The following is a 21,149-nucleotide window of genomic DNA, read 5'->3' on the forward strand; positions in this document are numbered from 1 at the left end:
AATAAAGGATGAAGAACCAAAATCACCACTTAAGCTATGACCGTGGTATACCACGGTATTACAATCCACAGTTAAAAATGGCGCCTATCGCCCCTGTATTTTATTTTCCATTTTAATCGTATTTCCGGGCCAAAAAATATACTAAAAGTACTTAGAACTCGTACAAAATACTATAAAAGACCATTTAAAAACCATAACATTTGTTCAATTGCCGTAACTATTATGTAAAACACTAAATATTAAGATTCGAGTCCGCTTGTATGTGGTGTCACGCGTTAGTATGGCAAATCCTCTTCCTACGATGCCGTTTCGGAAATTGACGAATTGCGAGATCATTGATTTATTCACATACACAAGCGCTCATAGATCCGTGAGTCAACTAAATAAGATTTAATCGTGTAAATTTTATTTTTAAGAAATCGATCGGTTTGATATAACATGCGTATTTTAAATTGCCGCGGTGATGGCCGCCGATTTCGATACCCCCGGTAATAGGCGCCGTTACCTTATTACCTGATAATACTTTACTACTCTCTGTGCATGGTTAACGTATTATTATGTCACAAAACAACAATAATAATGATACCATCGTTCCCGAAACCCTGCCTCAAAAATATTATAATTTCAGAAAATGTGTAGGTATTGCAACACTGTAAGTACCTACTTGCCCTATACAACGTAGTGCAAAATTCGAATTTCGTATCTTGCCGTCCCGCTGACGCTTATGTGTTATTTAATACAAGAGTGAGAGGGGTGGGGCGATACGAACTTAGAATTTCATAGTAGCCCCCTTATTCCTAAGAAGGGCTTACTCCGAAAATCGAACTTCGTATCGTACCGTCCCTCTCACTCCTATCAAATAGTATAAGTGACAGAGGAACCGAATGACACGAATTTCAGTTTTCGAATTTCGTAGTAGCCCCGCTATTGCTATGCCTGAGAGGCTACTACGAAATTCGAAAATCGAAGTTCGTATCGTGCCGTCCCGCAGACGCTATATTATTCAATAGGAGAGTGAGAGAGATGGTACGATACGAACTTTGACTTTCGAATTTCGTAGTAGCCCTTCTCTGCCATTCAAGAAAGTTGCCATGCTTCAGTTCATGCTGTTGCAGGCTTCCACGACCTAGATATTATTTGTTTAAAATGTATATCGATTAAGATGCATACCTTACCTGTTTATTTTTTCCATATCTGATAGTAATATAGGCCTATATAACTTTAATTGAATTTGCTATGTCGCGAATTATACAATTAGTGTTCGTGTTGCGATCAGTAAGTTACAAAAAGCGAAATACGCCTCTTGCCAAACGTCAAAGTCAAAATAATTTCTGGAAAGTGGAAAAAATAAAAATAATAAATTATAGGTACTCTCTGTTTTCTGCGAGAAAGTTGCGTAAATAGTTCTTGAACCTTGGTAATCGTATAATGATAACATTATAACTTAGAACAGTGCATCGAAAATACATAACAATGAGTAAGCATATGTATTCTACGGCGAATTTGAGTGACAAAGAGTTAAAGGAGCAAGGAAACAGACTATTCAGTTTGCGACGTTATGAAGATGCTATGAATTGCTACACTAAGGCTATAGTGAGTTAAATTTAAAAAAATAAAATGTTTTCCAACTAAAGAAGTTTGCCATGGTGTATAGTCCATTCCATGTTGCTATGAAAACAATGCAAATTTGGTCCACCTTTGTTTTTTAGGTGTTCATAGTGAAGTATGAAAACTGAGTATAATTTATACAAATTAGCCCAAGTTTAATTCGAGAGTAAAATATATACAATATTATAGTGCGCAAGAATCATAAATTTCATTTTAAAATAGTTCAGACGTTCTATAACAAACTTCATTTCATATTGAAATGAAAAAATCCAATAGTGTCTGTTTTTTAAATGTCTTTTAAATATAAAACTTTGTAAGTTACAGTTTGAACTGATGTTATATTGTACTCGGAATCACAGTTGCTTTTACCACTTCTTTCCATTAAATGATAATTTATCTCTTTCTAAAGAGATGGTGAAAGCGAATGCCAGATGTTATATAGCCTTTGGATTATACCAGGGTTTCTCAAAGTGGGGTATGCAAACCCCTAGGGGTTCGCTGTTCGATGGTAGGGGGTTCGCGACAAGGTATACGTGATGGTGGCTGCAAGACTGGCAAGATGATTAATTGGTTTTTGGAGTCTTTTTGTATTTTTAACTCCAAATTTGTTACTCATTTGTTTGTTATTTGTTGTTGTTTGTTTCAGTTTGTATTTTCGTTGGCAAGACGATTCTTTCCTATATTTGTTACCTTTTATTGAAATAAATAATATACATTATATTTAATAACTTAGTTTCTCCAACAGCCAGTTTTATTACAGGGGGGGGGTTCGCTGTCGTCTAGAAACTTTAACAGGTGTGGAGCCATAAGTTTGAGAAACCCTGGATTATACAATTAGTATTTAACATGCATTAAAATCATCATCATGCATCTGAAACAGCCTTAACCCATCATGCGTCCAAGACTACATTAGTCCCTAACTTTTTTGTGTGGGAAATGTCCTAGAGCAGGGATGGGGAAACTTTTTCCTTCGTGTGCCAATATATACTAACAAAGTATATGGCGGGCCAAGTAGTTGCATTTTTGGCTATGTTATTTAGTGAAAAAAAAATATAGATGTGTTTTCTGAAACATTAATTTGCCCATTGCCAATGAGAATTTAATTTTGTAACAATACAAAATCTTTTCTTGATTTTTGTTTGATGGTCCCGGGCCAGATTTCAAGCCTTCGCGGGCCGGAAATGGAACTACGTAGTCTCTAGGATAGGGATGGGTTAAAACAAGTGAAAAATAACCACATTACCACAAAATTACTTGACTCGGTGAATGTGTGGCTGATTTGATGGTGAATATAGTGTTGCCGCTAAATTGACATTGATATGATTGCTGCATAAAGCTCCCATTTTGACCACCGGATCAGGTAACTTTATGGTGAGGCAGGTGTTCTAAGGTTCCTTTTTTCTTTTCCTTTGTTTTTGGGTCATCAAAAGGTTCTAAGGACAAATTCACCAAACTCTTCTCTGATTACCAACAGATTCCATGGAAACAAAAGAATGAGTGCTTAACATACCTTTATATATCTGAATAACAGGCAATTTATCACAATATTCACTTCAGCATTACAATGATACTGATGTTTCTCAACAAATTTCTGTTACAGATAAAAAATCCTTCAGTTGCTACATACTTTACTAACCGAGCACTATGTCATCTCAAAATGAAGAGGTGGGAAGCCACTTGTCAGGATTGTCGGCGAGCACTTGATATAGACTCAAACCAGGTCAAAGGGCACTTCTTTTTAGGACAAGCACTTGTGGAACTTGAGTGCTATGATGAGGCCATAAAACATCTGCATAGAGGTAAATACTTAATTCAGTGACATACTCATATAAGAAAAATATCAGTTTCCTTCTCAATTCATTTCCAAAATGAAGACTTAAAATATTACTTTAATTTAATTTTATTCTAGAATGCTATGAAAGTTGTAGCAAGGAATTCATATTTGTTGCTCTGAAGTAAAAACAAAAAAATATTTATTCATGTTCATGTCATTATATTACGAAAAATTAAAATAAACAAATAAAAATATAGCAATGAATTGGTTACCTTGTAAAATTTCTTCTACATAGGTACCGTTTTGTATATTTAATTGCTCAGTAATGAAATGATATTCAATAAACAGTCATTGTGTTGCATTGTATTAACACATTTGCTGCCACATATTGGTACATCTATCTATACTATACGGTAAATATTCCTTAAATACCCAAATATTTGTTAATCTAAAACTTGCTAAAAAAATAAATTACTTTTGAAGACAACCTGTTCAATCTTGCCTTACCCATTACCATAAACCTAAAGCTCGGTCCAGACGAGTGTAACGTGTAATGTAATCTATCGTGTAATGTAACACGAATTCTACGTGTGGACGTCACTACGAGCATTACATGTAACGCTCGGTGTTGATCCATCGGCTGTCGGTTTTTCGCGCGAACACAAAGGCGCTCGCAGTGCCGTCCACACTGTTGACGCTAAATTACACGTAATGTTACATTATACGTTACACTCGTCTGGACCCGGCTTAACATGTTTCTTGGTGATTTGTAGGTATCAAATTCAGTGCTGGCCATTAACATCTTTTTGTATGAGAACTAACAGCATTATTCATTTATGGAAGACCTTATTTAAAAATGGTATCTAGGTATATTATACAGAACATAGCACTAGGGGCCCTGTTGTTGCCATTTAAGCTCTGATATCTTGCAGAGATTTAAAAAGTCAATCAATAAAATGTTTTAAATAATTGTTTACAGCAAATGACCTGGCGCGTGAGCAAAAAATGAATTTTGGCGATGATATTGCAGCACAACTCCGTATTGCTAGGAAGAAGCGATGGAATGTACAGGAAGAGAAGAGAATTGCACAGGAGATTGAACTGCAGACGTATTTGAATAGGTAACATATCTACTAATATTACAACTTTGAAAGTTTAAGCGTGTATGTTGAAATTAGGTGTAGTTAAGTATGTACCTGAATCTCTGGGATAACATTTAGCTTACTTTTTTATCCTGGTGTTCCCATGGGATGGGGATTTACGCATGTGAAATCACGAAATCTCTACTGCTAAGTGTCTCTAAAGGCATGTAATTTGGCTTGGCTATTGTTCATGTAGGTACCATAAATGAAACTGCAATGTAATTTTGAAATTGTAGTAAAATCACGGAATTTTAATTCAAAGCGAACAAAGCCAACATATTAGGTACCTTTTTTTACCGATTCATAATATTTGCGTCTTTATAGGTATTTCATTGCTTGACATTTACAAATCCAATTACATACATTCATTCGAGTTAATCCTGTTACAATTCTCACCCACACATCTATTTTTAGATTAATAAGTGAAGATATGCAGCGTAGAATAGAGGCATTGAAGCTAGAACATAATAATGAAGAAGATGTTAGTTTAAAAACATCGAAAATAGAAGAGGAATGTGTAAGTTGTTAAGCACTACAATTTTTCCACAAATCGACACTAATTTGAAAAAGCCCGCATCTCAAAATCTAATTTTACTGAGTGAACTTTATGAACATTATTTCAAGAGTCAATTTGTTGACGTATTGATTTGAGATACGATATTTTTCAAAGTAGTGACGAAATCTTGTATTTATGTGTACGAGGGCTGCCTTTTAAGTTATGTTGTTTGCAAACCTCCCGTGATTATTAAAAAAAAAAACTATTATCATCTTAAAATATTTGAATTTAGAATTCGAAAACAAAAGAATGACTCGAGATCGGCCGAACCGTTTTAGTACAGCGTGGGTTCAAAGTTGACAAGTCAGTTGCGAAAATTGAAATTTCGAAGGAAAATTTACGTGCGATAATTTTTTACAACTTCAAAAGGGGTTTAACGCGTCTTCAGTGCTTTGAAGTGCTGACTACGGTTTTTAATAATAAAGCACCATGCATCCGGACTGTGGAACGCTGGTATTTAGAATGTCGTGCGGTCCCTCTAACACTTATACTGTTTAATACGAGAGCGAGAGGGACGGTACGATACGAACTTCGGGTTTCGAGTTTCGTAGTAGCCCTGCAGTATAGTATGTTTCTTAAAAATATTGTCCTTAGAGTGTATTGACAGCCTGTAATCATGTAGAACTTCAGATAGCATAAACATTTTTTTTTTCAGAATAACTACACCAGTGAGCTAAACAATTTATTTGCCAAAATAGATGACAGACGAAGGGTGAGTATTGCGATGTAAAGAGTTTGTTTCGCGGTTACCTTAAAGCTTGTGACCACAGAAGTAGAATACTAGAAACTATTTAACAGTCTGTACCCTGAGTGTCTTTATGTTAGCCTTTGGAGTTTCGTGTCTAGTAGTCTTTATTAATGGTACCTAATAGCGTACGTAGCAATACAATTTGTTGTTTGCTTGTTTATACATATGTATATATATTTTTAAACAGAAACGCGATGTTCCTGATTACCTATGCGGCAAGATCAGTTTCGAGATCCTGAACGAACCAGTAATAACTCCCAGTGGCATAACTTACGAAAAGAAAGACATCGAGGAACATCTGGAGGTAAAATTTATTGTACAAAAAATATCACTAACAGACAGACAGGCCTACCTAGCGCTTTTGAAACTCAATCAATTTTACTTACTCCTTGCTTGCTTGCTTGTCCAAACTTCAAATAGTGTAAGGCAAGATATTCATTCCTCCATTCACAAAAAAGTCTCAGTTCCTACTTTGACTGTTCAAAGGGGTTCAGACCACTTTATTACACTGTTTAGAATTTAACGGTACCTACCCTCATTTTTTACAGAGGGTCGGCCATTTTGATCCAGTGACTCGTGTGAAGCTGACTGCGGACCAACTCATACCCAACTTCACAATGAAGGAGGTGATCGATTCGTTCTTGCAAGAAAACGAATGGGCACTTGACTATTGAACTCTAGTAAATTATTACATACTTATAATGTGTCGGATGTAACGGTCGAGAATGAGCTTTGCCAGTTTCACTAACAATTCCTTCAATAGTTAACAAATGTCCCCAAGGCTGATTGTTATGTTACATTAACTTATGGAATAGACATTCGCGTTTTTCTCACGTTTGAATTAACATAACAGTCTTTATCTGTCACATAAACAATAGGTATTCAAGCTTTTTTTTTTACTCAACGCTGCCTTAGATATTTTTTTCTAAAATTTCAATTCTTTTACTCACTAACCCCATCCATTGTTTAAATTTATTTGACGGAAATGTGATGCCGTCTATGTTTGTTCTGTTCGAATAGACGGAGACGGCATCAAATTTATCCGACAAACAACAAATTAATCAATGGGTGGTGAAACAGCCACTAAGTCTCTCGTATCTGAGCGTTTTATGAACGTAACACCAGAATAATAAAACAAATTCCCAGTTGTAACCGCCACTTTTTATGATGTCAGATAATAAATAATAATGGCAGGCCAAAGGTGATTTATTCAATAAGACACTACACTACAAAACGACACTGAAGCTACAAAAAGTTACAAAACCAATTATAATTAAATTATATTTTCCCGTGGTAAGTAAGTAAGGTGGTGGTAAGGAAAAAGCCTACAAGCTTTGTGAATAAGGAATAGTACTTAATGCAACTGTTACATAATATTTAAGGGTCCTAAAAACACGGGAGTGTTTTGAAGCCTAATTTCGTACAGTTACATAGGTACATTATTTTATCTACACACATGTTATAAGTACTCTAAGGTGGGTTCAGAAACCGATGACAAATGACCTGCATTGCATTACTGACTTGTTTTACCATTACCATATCCATAGGTGTTAAACTAATGTAATAAATAAATTAAAACAGATAAAGAAATTATTTTTTATAAACTTTAAACAACAAACAAAATAATCTTCATCACACACTTTTTGACGACATTTAAAACCCAATAAATTTGAGCACATCTTTAAACAACAAACAAAATAATCTTCATCACACACAACATTTAACGCAATAAAGAGTTTGAGTTTGACAACAGTAATGTGACGGCAAGACAAATTTCTGTCACGAATGTTTTTTTAGAACACAGACAAATCAGTAAAGTCCTTATTGTTATGTCGCTCGAGATCAAATTGTCGTGCGATTTATGTTTAAAAACATACCAAAGTGACATTTTGAATCGAGAATATATTGTATCAGTTGTATCTATGTATACTAGAATAAAGGCCCATTTAAATTGTGTTAGATTTTGACAGCCGTTCCATATTTGAAACTCATTACAGTACTATATTTGATACTGTAATGAACATTACGTTACTGTTGATACCTACTACCACAGACAAGAAAATTGACATAGTAAAATCGGTTGTTAATGCTTTGTTTAATGCCAACGGTTTTTGAACGCATTATACTGCCCTCCTAAGCCAAAAGGCGCCATCTAAAAAAAAAACACTTGAGTTATTAATACTATTGTATTGTGTAGCTTAAATATTCTGCATCACGCATGGTGTAAATGACAGAAAAGCGTTTTTTTTTTTAGATAGCGCCTTTCGGCTTAGGAGGGCAGTAAAGAGAACTTATGATATGGGTGAAGATAAATATTTTTTTATGTTATGTTATCCGTCGAGATATTGAAAAATATTTTTAATCTGCCCTTTATACTCGATTTGATGGTGAATTGAAAATTAAAAAGAAAGTGGCGGTAACAACTACTGGTAATTACAGGTTAGAATTTTTACACCTTAGTTGTCACCAATTATTATAGTGGCAACAAAAGTGGTAGCATAATTGGTGGGATTAAGCAACAATACCCTTTGAACGGTCCCTCCTTTATTCGTATAGAAATAAACCAAACGAACATGGAGCACAAAATACAGATAGTTCAGAAGTCAATCTCCTGTATGTACTTCACTTTTCATACCTACGCTCGTTGGTCGCTCTAAGGTTGTCAACCATGGCTTTTGAACCAAAAAACTATCGTGGTAGTGGCACTCTTATCTAGTTGTTTGATTTATTGTTGAGAATGAAACGGTAAGAATGGAAAAATAAATTAATAACTAAAATATTATAAGTTTAATGTCACTGTTATATATTATAAATTTGTCACAGAAAATATCTTGCGACGATTTCGTTATTGGCGAAATTCACGATTATTTAATTTAAACAACCGTCCACTGAACAGTTATAATAACTTTTTTTTTGTTGCTCCATTATTGCACAAAAAAGTTCAAAGACGCGTGTCTCAAGCGGATGGCACTCGCGCTCGCACTGGTCCCAACCGGCCCGAGATACCGTGTCCGTGAGCAGTGTCTATGTGTGCGTTGCTCGAGCTCACTTGTATGGAGATTGACTTCTGAACTATCTGTGTTTTGTGCATGGAGCCAAAGCAGGAGAACAAGTATTATTCGTGTTTTTTGCTATCGTTAATTACTATAATTGGATATTCGACATCATTAAACAATTCCAAGACGTATCTCCAATAAAAAAACACGAATATTCTAATTCACCGTGAATTACTAAAAAAAAAAATTTGTTCTATGCTCGGTCGTGTTTACATTTACCTTGATACAACGTATAGTAGTATAGTAATAACTACATCAACTACATGTACACGTTGTATAGGTCGATTCACAGCAGTTGGCACAAATGGATTGAATGAGTCAATGTAAGTATCTGTGTGATACCTATTTGAATACACTCCACACAAATAGGAAAATGTCATGCATGTGTAATTTTCCTAAAAATGTCTAAGTAACGTTACTTTCGTTCAATCCATTCATATGTTTGCCCGTCACAATGCTCATTCTGCTATGGGAATGGCTACAATTGCGAGTATCTCAAATCTGGTTGGCAAGGTCTTCCACGACTGTCATTAGGTAAAGGTAACCTTAATTCTAGAGTCGGATTATAAATGTGCATTGTGTTTAGAGGCGAATTGCTGGTCGACTAGTAGCGAACGTCGACGTTCGATAGTTTGAAGGCTTAGAGCAGGCGATTTCAACCTTTTGGTTTTAACGGCACACTTTTCGTTCATCAAGGTTTCACGGCACACCATTAAAAAAAATAGCCAAGTGCGAGTCGGGCTGGCGCGTAGAAAGTTCCACCCACCCCGCCATTCTTTCCGCTCCGTTACCATAACAACCTGACAACTTGAATCAAGCCATGCGTCAGTTGTTTTCGTACTATTTACTCATTAAAATAGTTATTCATGATTTCAATGCATCATACACTTCGCGGCAATCGCGGCACACCTGAAAGTGCACGCGGCACACCGGTTTAAAACGTCTGGCTTAGAATATAAGTCCAGCATGCAGAATGCAGTATGCAGTTGCTCAACTTGCTATGGAAAGGGCTATGCTCGGAGTTTCTCTGAAAGATAGAATTCGTAACGAAGTGATCCGACAGAGAACCAAAGTAATCGACATAGCCCACCGCATTAGCACGCTGAAGTGGCAATGGGCCGGCCATATAACCCGAAGAACCGATAACCGTTGGGGTGGACGAGTTCTTGAGTGGAGACCACGGATCGGCAAACGTAGCGTGGGACGTCCTCAGACTCGGTGGAGCGATGATCTTCGCAGGGCGGCTGGCAAGAGCTGGATGAGAGTGGCCGAGGATCGTGCTCAGTGGCGTGCCATGGGAGAGGCCTATGTCCAGCAGTGGACGAACATAGGCTGATGATGATGCAGAATAAACCAGAATCCTTCCTGGCTCCTGCCTGTGGCAATTCATTTATAGTGTCTAGAATCGAATAACGCGCAGGAACATCGTCCACTAGGGATCTACTCGTGACTCGGTTGTTGAAAATTGCAAATCGGCCGCAACGTTGCGGATATATATATTTATTCTCTTTGAGAGTAATAATGTTGATATCAACGCGTAAAAAGGTTTCTGGTTTATTCCATATTCTATAGAAGACAAGCGTTACGTCGCCGAGCTGGTGCAGGAGCGAGGACACAGAGAAAGTTGATTTTATTGCTAGGAAATTGTTCGCGTAACCATCTGAGGTATTGCAGTGATGTTTATGCAACGTGGACGCGATTTCTAGACGCTGCAATGTTAGGTTTTGTATAAGGAATTAATTTATGGCGTCTATCTGAGATATGGCAAATGGGCTCATATTATTGGGCTACAGTAGGACTAAGAGATCTTAATAAGCAATATGAGCATGGGTGATGTTCGCACGGGGCGCTTGGTTTTATTTTTGTATTATTAAATTATCGTTATCGGCTTCATGTTATTAGTGCTTTAATCTCAAAATAAAAACTAAAACCCACGAACAAAAGATACAAAAGGCATCAGTCACGGTGCACTGTAAAAATTGAAAATTTGCAAGATAGTTGCATTAGGTACGTTTTTTGCCAAGTTCTCTAATATCATAGTCAAAATACCACAAACGGGACTTATCACGCTAACACACACGAGTAATGTTTACCTCGACATTTCGACCACATTACAGTGGCCGTGGTCACGAGTAACGTAAATATTACTCGTGAGTGTTAGCGTGATAAGTCCCGTTTGCGGTATTTTGATTGACTATTAGTGAAAATCACGAAATTTTAAAACGTTGTAGCACTTGTTCCATCTCTAAAGTCTACATACATTAATTTGAGCGACCGTACCAAAATTATTTTTCGTTTATTAAATTACAGTATAGGTTTACGTGAATGTTAAATTGTAGAAACAAGGAAGAAATAAAAGTTGTACCAGTTATGTATATATGTTACTTGTTCATGCCGTTATTTTAAGTTATTTAAGAAATGTTATAATAAAGCTTTGACGTATTTGATTAAAAACAGTTTTTTGAAAAAAAAAACACGATGTAATTAATTGTAGCCGCTAATAAGTAAAATTTGGTATCCATGTAGCTGGATCCTTCTAATAACACATATTCTACTTTTACTTCTGACAAGAAATAACTAGACACTTATTGCGAGAACGTTCTATGGACTGTAGTGTTTAAAGGAAAACAATCACATATGGGGGAAAAGTTGCAAGTGTCCAGCTTGCGGCAAATAATAGTACCAAATCCTTCCAGAGTGGCGCTAAAATAGCAAGTGACTGAAATAACTGTTGTGAGAAAACGTGGACATTGATTAAATTTTCGTAATTTTTGAAACGTCTTATTGAATGGCCAATTATTTTCTAAGTGGGCAATTTTTTTAAACTCTGAGGCGGCGCTGGGACACTACTAAACTTGTCTTTCAGAGGTACCTACAAAAAATATTCGTGCTTATTAGCTGGCTGGCCACGCTTTGGCGCAAAAATTCAATTGTCTGGCGGGTCAATTTGTGGCCCGCAGGCCTGGGTTTGGCCAGCCATGCTTTAAAGTTTCCGCACTTGCTCAGTTTACCCACTTGCTACGAAAATGTTCTCCGCTTCTACCTACACTCCATAGGATTTGACGTTCGTTACATACATATATAGGTAGTCATTCACGATGACTCGTGCCGTGGTTCTTATTACAATATCATTAATGTCTAATTTTGGCAAAATCACGCGTCTTCGTGGATGGCACTAGGTATAGGGACGTAAAAGTATGACAGATCAGCGAGTGACTGATATAAAGACTGCACCACGGAACTCCTCATGTTGGCAATGTGTAATCGAACGGTCGTACTGTCACTTGTCGCCTATCATGTTCACTAAATCTAAATAAGTAACAGCTCGGGTGTACAAAAATATCTAAACAATGTATAGCCTAGGACAATCCGATTATGTTCGCATATAATACCTATGTTTGTCCACCTCTGACACACTCGAGACAGCTCGATGCAGCGACTGCTTTCGAGACAATGCACATTTGTGATTTTTACCCAATCCTTGTAATGATTGTTTTAAAGTCTGGAACCCCAACTGTAACGGTGAAAATAAAAAATATTAAGTAAACCATGTTTTATTTTGTCCTTTTTAATCCCCGTCAAATACACGTGTGTTGTAGGTGAAAAACTTAAGAAAATGTCGATAGAACACAATTAACCCTTAATTAGCATACTACCACAGAATCAAAAGCAGCTATCGAATACATACCTGGCAAAGGATATTTCTAAAGCTAGGTATTAGTATTTTCAATAATTACAGTGAATATTGTAACTTATTATTTAAAACAACAATTTTGAATTTGGTCGCTAAATCGACTCTACCTTATTAAGGTTTAACTACATGTCCGATTACCTATACATGTCGCTATAATGTACAATCAAGTTCATAAAATTACTTCTGAGCAAAAAAATCAATCAAATATTCTGTACCAGGGGAAATAGGATTATTAATCACTAGCGTTCACCCGCGGCTTCGCACGCGTAAATCATTAAATACAGCAGTTGAATTAAAATTCCGAGATTTTATTAAAATCAGTTTGGGTTTCGGCCTCGACTGTCCACAGAGAGTGCGATATTGAGTTAAGAGTAGCGTCAAATACTATACTGACCGTAAAACACCTGTGTATAAAAGCATGATTCTTGGAGTTGTCCAAAGCTTTTGATCTGGTGTCGAAGTGTGAAGTCTTGTGGGAAAAGCTTGAAAGCATTAACTTACCGTCAGAACTCATAAATATTTTCAAGTACTGGTATGGATGGACATCAGGTCAATTGCGTAAGGTGGGCTGGGGCAATGTCGGACGAGTATAAACTTGAATGCGGGGTGCGGCAGGGGGGTTTGACGTCCCCATCACTGTTCAATCTCTACATGGATGCTCTGATTGTCTCGCTCAGCAGCAAGCATGTCTGTTGCTATGTGGACGGAGTTTGCGTTAATAACTTGAGCTAAGTATGCGGACGACATGGTGCTGTTGAGCGCGTCAGTCTGCGGCCTTGAGAGGTTGCTATGTGTTTGTGAGGAATACGCCTTAAGCCATGGATTAATAGTATTTTATGCAGGTTATAAACTAACTATTTGCCAAATTTCATCCATATCCGTCCTGCCGTTTCAGTGTGAAGAAGTAACAAACATACTCACTCACTCACACACTCACAAACTGTGCAATTTTTTGGTCTTCATTACTGATGGATGTCGAGATGGATGGATGACCTGGTTAGAGCCGCGGGTTCACGGTGGAAGCAAGCCGCTTCCAACCGAAGCGACTGGTGGTCTATGGGGAAGGCCTATGCCCAACAATGGACGTCCGTCCTACGGCTGAGATGATGACTGATGGATGTGCTAAGGAATCTTTCCAAATTTTCGGAATTTTTCATTCAGGCATTTTTCATACTTGTACTATTATCTATTCTGTGACACAGGAAAATTGTATGCATGTGTCCGTTTTGTTACGAAAATTATTAACCTACACCGCCAGAGTCATTCAGTCGTGACAGTCAATGGAATGCCTCACACGTAGCTCACACGCCACGGTCATCTAATTCTCTCTCGCTCATGACCAACATTCAATTCGAAATTTATCCTGCGATGGAATTAAAGAACTGAAAAAAAAAACCGGCTAAGAGCGTGTCGGACACGCCCAGGATAGGGTTCCTTAGCCATTACGAAAAAAAAATTTTTCTATTATAAGGATTTCGTATTGTGTACGGAATCTTCCAAGTTTAGGTAAGTATATTTTATACCTACCTCAGGCTGCTTTTTACTATTGAACTACTAATAATTCTAAAGCAATCTTAGCCGCTATAATTTTCCTTGTAAATTTGATACTTATATTTACTACCATTCTGATTTTTCTCAAAATTTTCCAAACGTTTAGATTTTACGCTAGATTTTAATGTAAATTTGCACTTTAAAGTTGAATATTTCGCAAATAGATCACTGAATAGAAAAATTGTCTTAGCAACCCTCAATGGTTTTAAAAGACCTATCCAACGGTACCCCAAACTATAGGATCAGTCGAAAAAAGAACACCCCCACTTTACGTCTATGGGAGGTACCTACACTAAAAAAATTCAAGGTTCAAAGATCGGCGTCTAAGCTAATGGCCACCGTGTTTTAGGATTGCGAAGGCATTATTTTAATAGACTATTTGGCAAAAGGCTCTACAATAAATGTAGTTTACCTACTATGCCGAGCTATTAAGAAAGGTGCGACAAGCCATAGTCGGCAAAATGATAATGGCAAAAGGGCAAATTGATCATCAACCCTACAGTCCATATCTGGCCCCTAGCGATTATTTTCTATTCAGCAATTTGAAGAAAGATTTAAGGGGAAAGCGATTTGGCAGTGATGAAGAAACGAAGGCGGCCGTACCTACAGGAGCATTTCGACAGAATAAAATTTATTTATTTTTTAAACGGTCTAGAAGCATTATTTAAAAAATGTAATAAATGCATTGAATTAAAGGGAGATTATATTGAAAAATAAAAATAGAAAAAAAAATCCGAATACTTTTTTCTACCTTAGGCTTAGGACTTTTCAGCCGCCCCTCGTAACTATGGATAAAATTAAATGAAAAAATATCTACTTCTAATTATTCTAAAACATCTAATGATCGTTACAATGGAACATCTAAATCTCTTGCCAAAGTAGGAAATGCGCCATTTAAATTCAGCAACCGTATAAATCATATGGGGATTGTTTTATTAGTGAATCGAATAGGCTGGCTGGATGCTGGCCAGGAGCAACAGTTGTTCCAGCGAACGTGGTAATGGGTTGTATGCTTTTATTCAAGGAAAAGTTTGGGAACTAAAAGCAAGACAGATCTTTTCTTTCAAACTTTTACGATGTTTGCTTATAGGTAATTTAATTAACTGCATAACATTACAAAAACTTAATCAGCCCTTTTTTCACAAAAAAACATCAAAAAAACAAATGACCAGTTTTTCTTCTTTTTTTTAAATAAAGTAATGGTTTCTTTTGGTAAATTGAGCTAAGTAAAGTATTTTAGGTAAGTAATAGTTTCTTTTCAAGGCCTAGGTATATTTTTTTCTATCCTGTATAGTAATCCGATTGACTCTGAAATTTGGTTAGGTAAGGATATACATTTTTCAAACTCAAAATCATTAATTGGCCTTGAAACAATACAAAATAGTGAATTTTAAACTACTTTGTAGGATAATGCAAGCACAATAAGCAAAAAGCTTGTATTAAAATGTTTATTTAAAAAATATAGTATTATTAAAAATTACTTAGTTATTCTTCAGTACTATTTTAGTTAACCCCGTATAAACCCCGGCTCGCGCCTCTATGTTTTTCTAAATTCATTTGCAAAATAACCTACATTTGAAATAACGTACTGGACCCGCGTAGAACTAAGGCCCAAGCTCTCTCATTCTGAAGGGAGGCCTTGCCTAGCAGTGAGACGTATTTAGGCTGGGATGATGATGATGATGACTATTTAGTTAACTTTACTCTGATTTACTTTCTTATCCGGCACTATTACTCGCAAAATATGGTGGTGCGTGACGGTTTTGCTATTGACCAACAGTGTTATATCACTGCTGACTGCTGAGACAAAAACAACACATTTATCGCACCAAACGGAGTAAAACGTCGGGAAAAATTAGGACGGATACATAATTTGCCTCTGACTACAGACAAATCGTGACTTTATTTAGTACATAATTATATATTATAAATACTTAATGCTCATTTAATACATAGGTGTAGGTACTGCTCACGTAAAATATCAATGAAAATTGACAAAATAGTAGAATAAAAAAAAAAATTGGAAAAATAATTGACAAAACAAAAAAAAACTCAGTAGGACCAAAGACAAGGTTAAGATAGTAGTGAAATAATGAGCCTTGACGCGATTTTTAGAAATGGGATGAGATCACTTTTCTCTTGCACATGTTTTTTTTACGTTGGCCTAACATAATGCTTTGTACTTTTCCAGCTATGTTCAAACTTTTTATCGCACTAAACATGCTGACAGAAAGCCATCGACAACTTGGACAGAAAGTAGCACAAAGATCTTCAACCAGCTTACCTTGGGTAAACAAATCAAGGTGCTACGTGCTACGAGCACCTAAGCTACCACTGTGGCTACGAAGACAGCTACGACGTGCTACAATGTCTACGCCATTGGGTGATTTGATTTAAATACGATCTGTGCGCTCTGATTCTTATTCTGATTGATTCCATTAAACTTATCATTATTAATATCAGGTTTTTTGCTGACTATATTTGATTAATACAGGGCCGGATCTAGATAGGCGGATGAGGGCAATTCTAAGAGGGGACAATGCCCATGTTATACTTAAATACGTAGCCTTAATTAGAAAAAAACAGTAGCTGAAGTGCGTAATGGTTTTCAATCGTATTTTATTGGAAAAGTTCATAATTTATCGTCTGCTATCAATTAGCTTAAGTAGGTATTAGCCATCGTACAGCCGCCTAGTCATTTTGACATTTGACACTAAATAATAAAGTTCCATATCAATGGCAATGAAAAAGTCACTCATTTATTAGCATAATTAATTGACGATTCTGGTGTCGTCGGATTCCGATTCAGATCCGACCCTTTCCCAATACATTATTCATTAAAATTGATGTCCTCCATGTCGTGTCCGACAAAGGCGAAAACACTAGTATTTAATTTACTATTAGATCTAGCATTGCTATAAGAATTGTGGATTTGCGGACGAAGCTAACGGCCAACTTCATTAATTGGAGAGGCGCTTGAAGAAGAAGACCTTCGTGCTGTCCCAGCAGATCTCTAACACTATAGTCCATTCAGGATTACTTTTGAAAACGGTAGAAATAATAAATGCTTACCAGTGGTTCAGTTTTTATATTAAATAGCACACACAATACGATACACATTAGCAATAGATACCAACCAGACACTGACATATAAGTAAAACAAAAAGTATAAAAAATAGATAATAAAAAAGAGTACAAAAACATAAAAAGAGGTCTGTCGCCAACAACTTTGGATTCTAGAAGGTCACAGAAGAAGGGGTTCTAAACATTTTTTGTGAAGTCGTAATAATGATGATGATGATGATGAATAAAATAAATAATTAGATGAAGTCATAATTTTGTTTACTTTGTAAGTAAACAAAATACGTAATGTACTTACAAAATAACACAATATTATAATACGTAATTTGCTACATAATATTAATTCGATTTATATTTATACATAGTTTAATAACTGTGTTTCGAGGACTCATCCGGTCTCAATTCCTGTTTAAAAATATTCTACTCGTACTAATGAGTCCATAATGAGTTTAACAACTGGTAGCATGGTGTACGGTTGTGTCACTCTGAAGATGAGCTCTGGTTGAGTTCGAAGCGCGTCAGTGTAGTGTGGTGGTGGTGATAGATGGGTTTGTGTGATTTGTGTGTGTTCTTACAGTGTGGAGGTGGAGGAACTGCATGAACACGCATATTTTGCATAAGCTTAGCTATCGTAAGTTCGCGGGTGAGCAAGGAAATTATTTTAGTTCACAAATATTAACTATAATTAATTGAGAAAGTTTGTAAGTCTGTATGTTTGTTTGTTACCTACCTCTTCACGTCTTAACCGCTGAACCGATTTAGGTGAAATTCAATAAACAGATAGTAAAAATCCCGGGAAAGGAGATAGAATAGTTTTTATCCCGGAAAATTGCATAGTTCCCTCGGGATAGCAATAAACTAATTCTACGTGAACGGAGTCGCGGGCAACAGTTAGTTAATGAATAATTGAAACTAATATTGACGTCTTAGATATTTTAATTTGAATTTAGTTTAGACCGTATACTAAAAAAATGCAATTTATTAAATGACTTCCTAAAGCGTGCATTATAAAGAGCCTATTTTCCTTCTGTCCATTCCTATATTGAACAGACTGTAGATCTGCTGTAATAGCACAGCTTAGACTTAAGGCAGACAGCAGCTTAGGTTTAAGTATAGGGTCGCCCTGATAACAGCGCTGGGCTTGCCGCATGCCACAGCATCATGCTAAGTGTGTCCTTTGTTCGTTATATTCGGCATTTTATATAAGAATAAAATTGCTAAATTGTTTAATTTTGGAAGAATTTATTGTAATACGTTTTTTTCCGTTTTTTTAATTGAATTTGAAATCCGGAAGAGCACAGTAATTTCTGTGGGGATCCCTAAAAATAAAATCGTGAAATGCATTAAAGTTGCATTCAGAAAACCTGCGCCTCATGGTTCTAATCTTAACGGAAAAAAAGTAACGCATGAAGTTTTTGGGATATTTTATTATTCTAAGTAGGTTACCTTTGGCATATTTTTTTGTGCTCAAGTGAGCACAGTAAATGTGCGCGACCGCTGCGCGGTAGCACTCCGAAATTACTCCGTCCAAACGACGCCGCGCATACTTAAATTGAGGAGTGCGCCGTCCTACAATGACACAAACGCGTTCAAAACGTATTTTAAAATTAAAACTAACGTTAGAACCTCTGAATAAGCCTTCCGATACATTCGCGAAGAAGGTTTTGCTCGTAATACCGCTTTCCGCCTCGGCACCCTCTGAAATATATCGGCTTTCTGACTTTACATTTTGTACCGATTGTACGAGATTTTAGACAGTTAGGGTCGCTACAATCGGGTTAAATAAGTTTTTGTGCCTACAAAATTTCATTTCCTTAATGCAAAAACAAGTCATCCAAACTACATAATAATATTATTTAATTTTGTACCAAAATCTAATCTAATATATCAATGGGTGAAATTCGACCTGCAATATTTAAACGCCTTACATTCCTATTTTGACCATTTTATTCACAAAATATTACAAACCTGTAGTAAGTAGCAAATATAGTAAATTATATAAATATATAGAGAAAAAATAAATAAAATACATGGGTTACGTATTTAAATTTAACAGGGTCGTAGAGGGCCGGGGCCTCTTGTTAAGAATCTAAGAGGCTGTTTCACCATCCATTGATTAGTTTTAACTAGCGGTTAGGTGTGATGCCGACTCTATTTGTTTTGTTCGAATAGACGGAGACGGCATCACATTTAACCGCCGGTTAACGCCAATCAATGGATGGTGAAACAGCCCCTAACTCTAAAATCTTAGGAGATGAGATAACATCCTCTTGATGTTCAGTGGAAGTGTAAAATGCTTCCACCGTCAAAAAAAAAGAAGAAAATCGACACTACTTTAAAAAAAACTCTTACCTCAGAATCGATAATTTTTCTGGCTGAACTTTATAGACATTGTTTCAAGGTTCATTTTTACTGACGTTTTTATTTAAGCTACGAGATTTTTTCAAAGTAGTGTCGAAGTTACTAACTGATAAAATATAAGTCTAGTGTTTGGCATGTTGATGCCTAATAAATCACACTCTACTGTCATCTCTATTGCTAATGACATAAAATTAAAGATGACAACTACTGGGACAGCGTCCAGCTCTCGTGTATCTACCTTACAACAATTTATTTTTCAGAATCAGCTAGGTCTGTACCTACTCAAACTTATTCTTATTACGAAATCAGATGCATGATCTTTGTAGGTAGATTATTTCGTATTCACGCAATTAGCCTCTTTGATTAATTTACGACCTAAAAAAACTTTTTACACGTGTTAATTGAAAGGTTAAAAATAGAAGAAAAACCTTTGTTTTTCTACTGAAGACCAAATACCTTGAAAGTTCGCGTGCGTTCCACTTATAAACTGTGTTTCCTAAACACTCGATTATTTCAACAATGTTTTCACAGAAAAATAGCGTAGGTAGGTATAAACAAGGTGGAATATTTAAAAAACGAACAAGTGCAGATCGGAACAGCACACGAACGAAAAACAACAAACAATCAGTTTTTCCCAGTATAGAAAAACCTTATTTTGTTGGTTTATACCTAAGTTCCAGAGAATTTGTACGGTCGTAATTTATAAAAGATTAACCTAATTTCCTAAGCCTATTTTCATTCGAAAATTCTGTAACGATTAAATATGTTTTGTCTCTGTTGGTCTATTTGAAAACTGAATCAGAAGGAAAGGGAAAAAACATCATGCTAACTAAAAATAGCTTATTAGCGTTTATGAATAAAAGGGAGTGTTTTTACGAGGAACTTGTAAATTATGTGCATTTTATGTGAATATTATTATATTTCCGCGTCAAGTCAAAGCGTTTGTTTTTATATTTCCAACCGACTGCAGCGAAGCTCAAAAGGAGAGTTATGTTTTAAACTGTCATTTACGGATATGCCCAGTTCTATTGTTCCACGCTATTTCGTAAACAGCTTGGTCGATTTTGTCTAAATGGGGTGAATAATATTTGTTCGTTTTCAGACACAAGTTATTTTTTCCGCAATCGGATTTCAGTTTTTATACTCAGCTATTTATTTTTTGATAGTAATATCACAATTACGTATGACATAACATAGGCCGCAAGTCCTACATAACAGGATTCTTTAAAAACTTTGGCTCTCTCGTGGTCTTTGGTCTCTATTACTGTTGCGTTTACTGTTATATCTAAATGCTAAAATAATAGCCTTTCGCGGTCCAGAGTTAAGTTCAAATTCAACGTGTTTATCTGATAATGTACTTACTGTAAAATCAATATTAATCAGAAGCATTTTCTTCATGTCCTTCAAACTTGGCAATATCGCAACGACTTCCGCGATCCCGTAATTGAAGAACCCAATGTAAACTTCAGGGCTACTATGAAACTTGAAACTCGAAGTTCGTGTCGTGCGGTCCCTCTCGCTCTCGTATTAAATAGTATAAGCGTCAGAGGGACCGCACGACATGAACTTCGAGTTTCG

General features: G+C 36.2%; 1 protein-coding gene across 1 annotated transcript; it reads left to right on the forward strand.

The window, feature by feature from the left end:
- Nucleotides 1–1,293: 1,293 nt before the first annotated feature.
- STUB1 (STIP1 homology and U-box containing protein 1) lies at nucleotides 1,294–6,894 on the forward strand. Its single transcript, XM_074088692.1, has 7 exons — nucleotides 1,294–1,593; nucleotides 3,209–3,407; nucleotides 4,362–4,503; nucleotides 4,939–5,041; nucleotides 5,736–5,792; nucleotides 6,016–6,132; nucleotides 6,377–6,894. The coding sequence occupies exons 1-7, from the start codon at nucleotides 1,474–1,476 to the stop codon at nucleotides 6,500–6,502; spliced, it is 864 nt and encodes a 287-aa protein (XP_073944793.1). The 5' UTR covers nucleotides 1,294–1,473; the 3' UTR covers nucleotides 6,503–6,894.
- Nucleotides 6,895–21,149: the final 14,255 nt, after the last annotated feature.

Source organism: Choristoneura fumiferana, chromosome 6 (genome assembly GCF_025370935.1).
Source record: "Choristoneura fumiferana chromosome 6, NRCan_CFum_1, whole genome shotgun sequence".
Taxonomy (NCBI): domain Eukaryota; kingdom Metazoa; phylum Arthropoda; class Insecta; order Lepidoptera; family Tortricidae; genus Choristoneura; species Choristoneura fumiferana.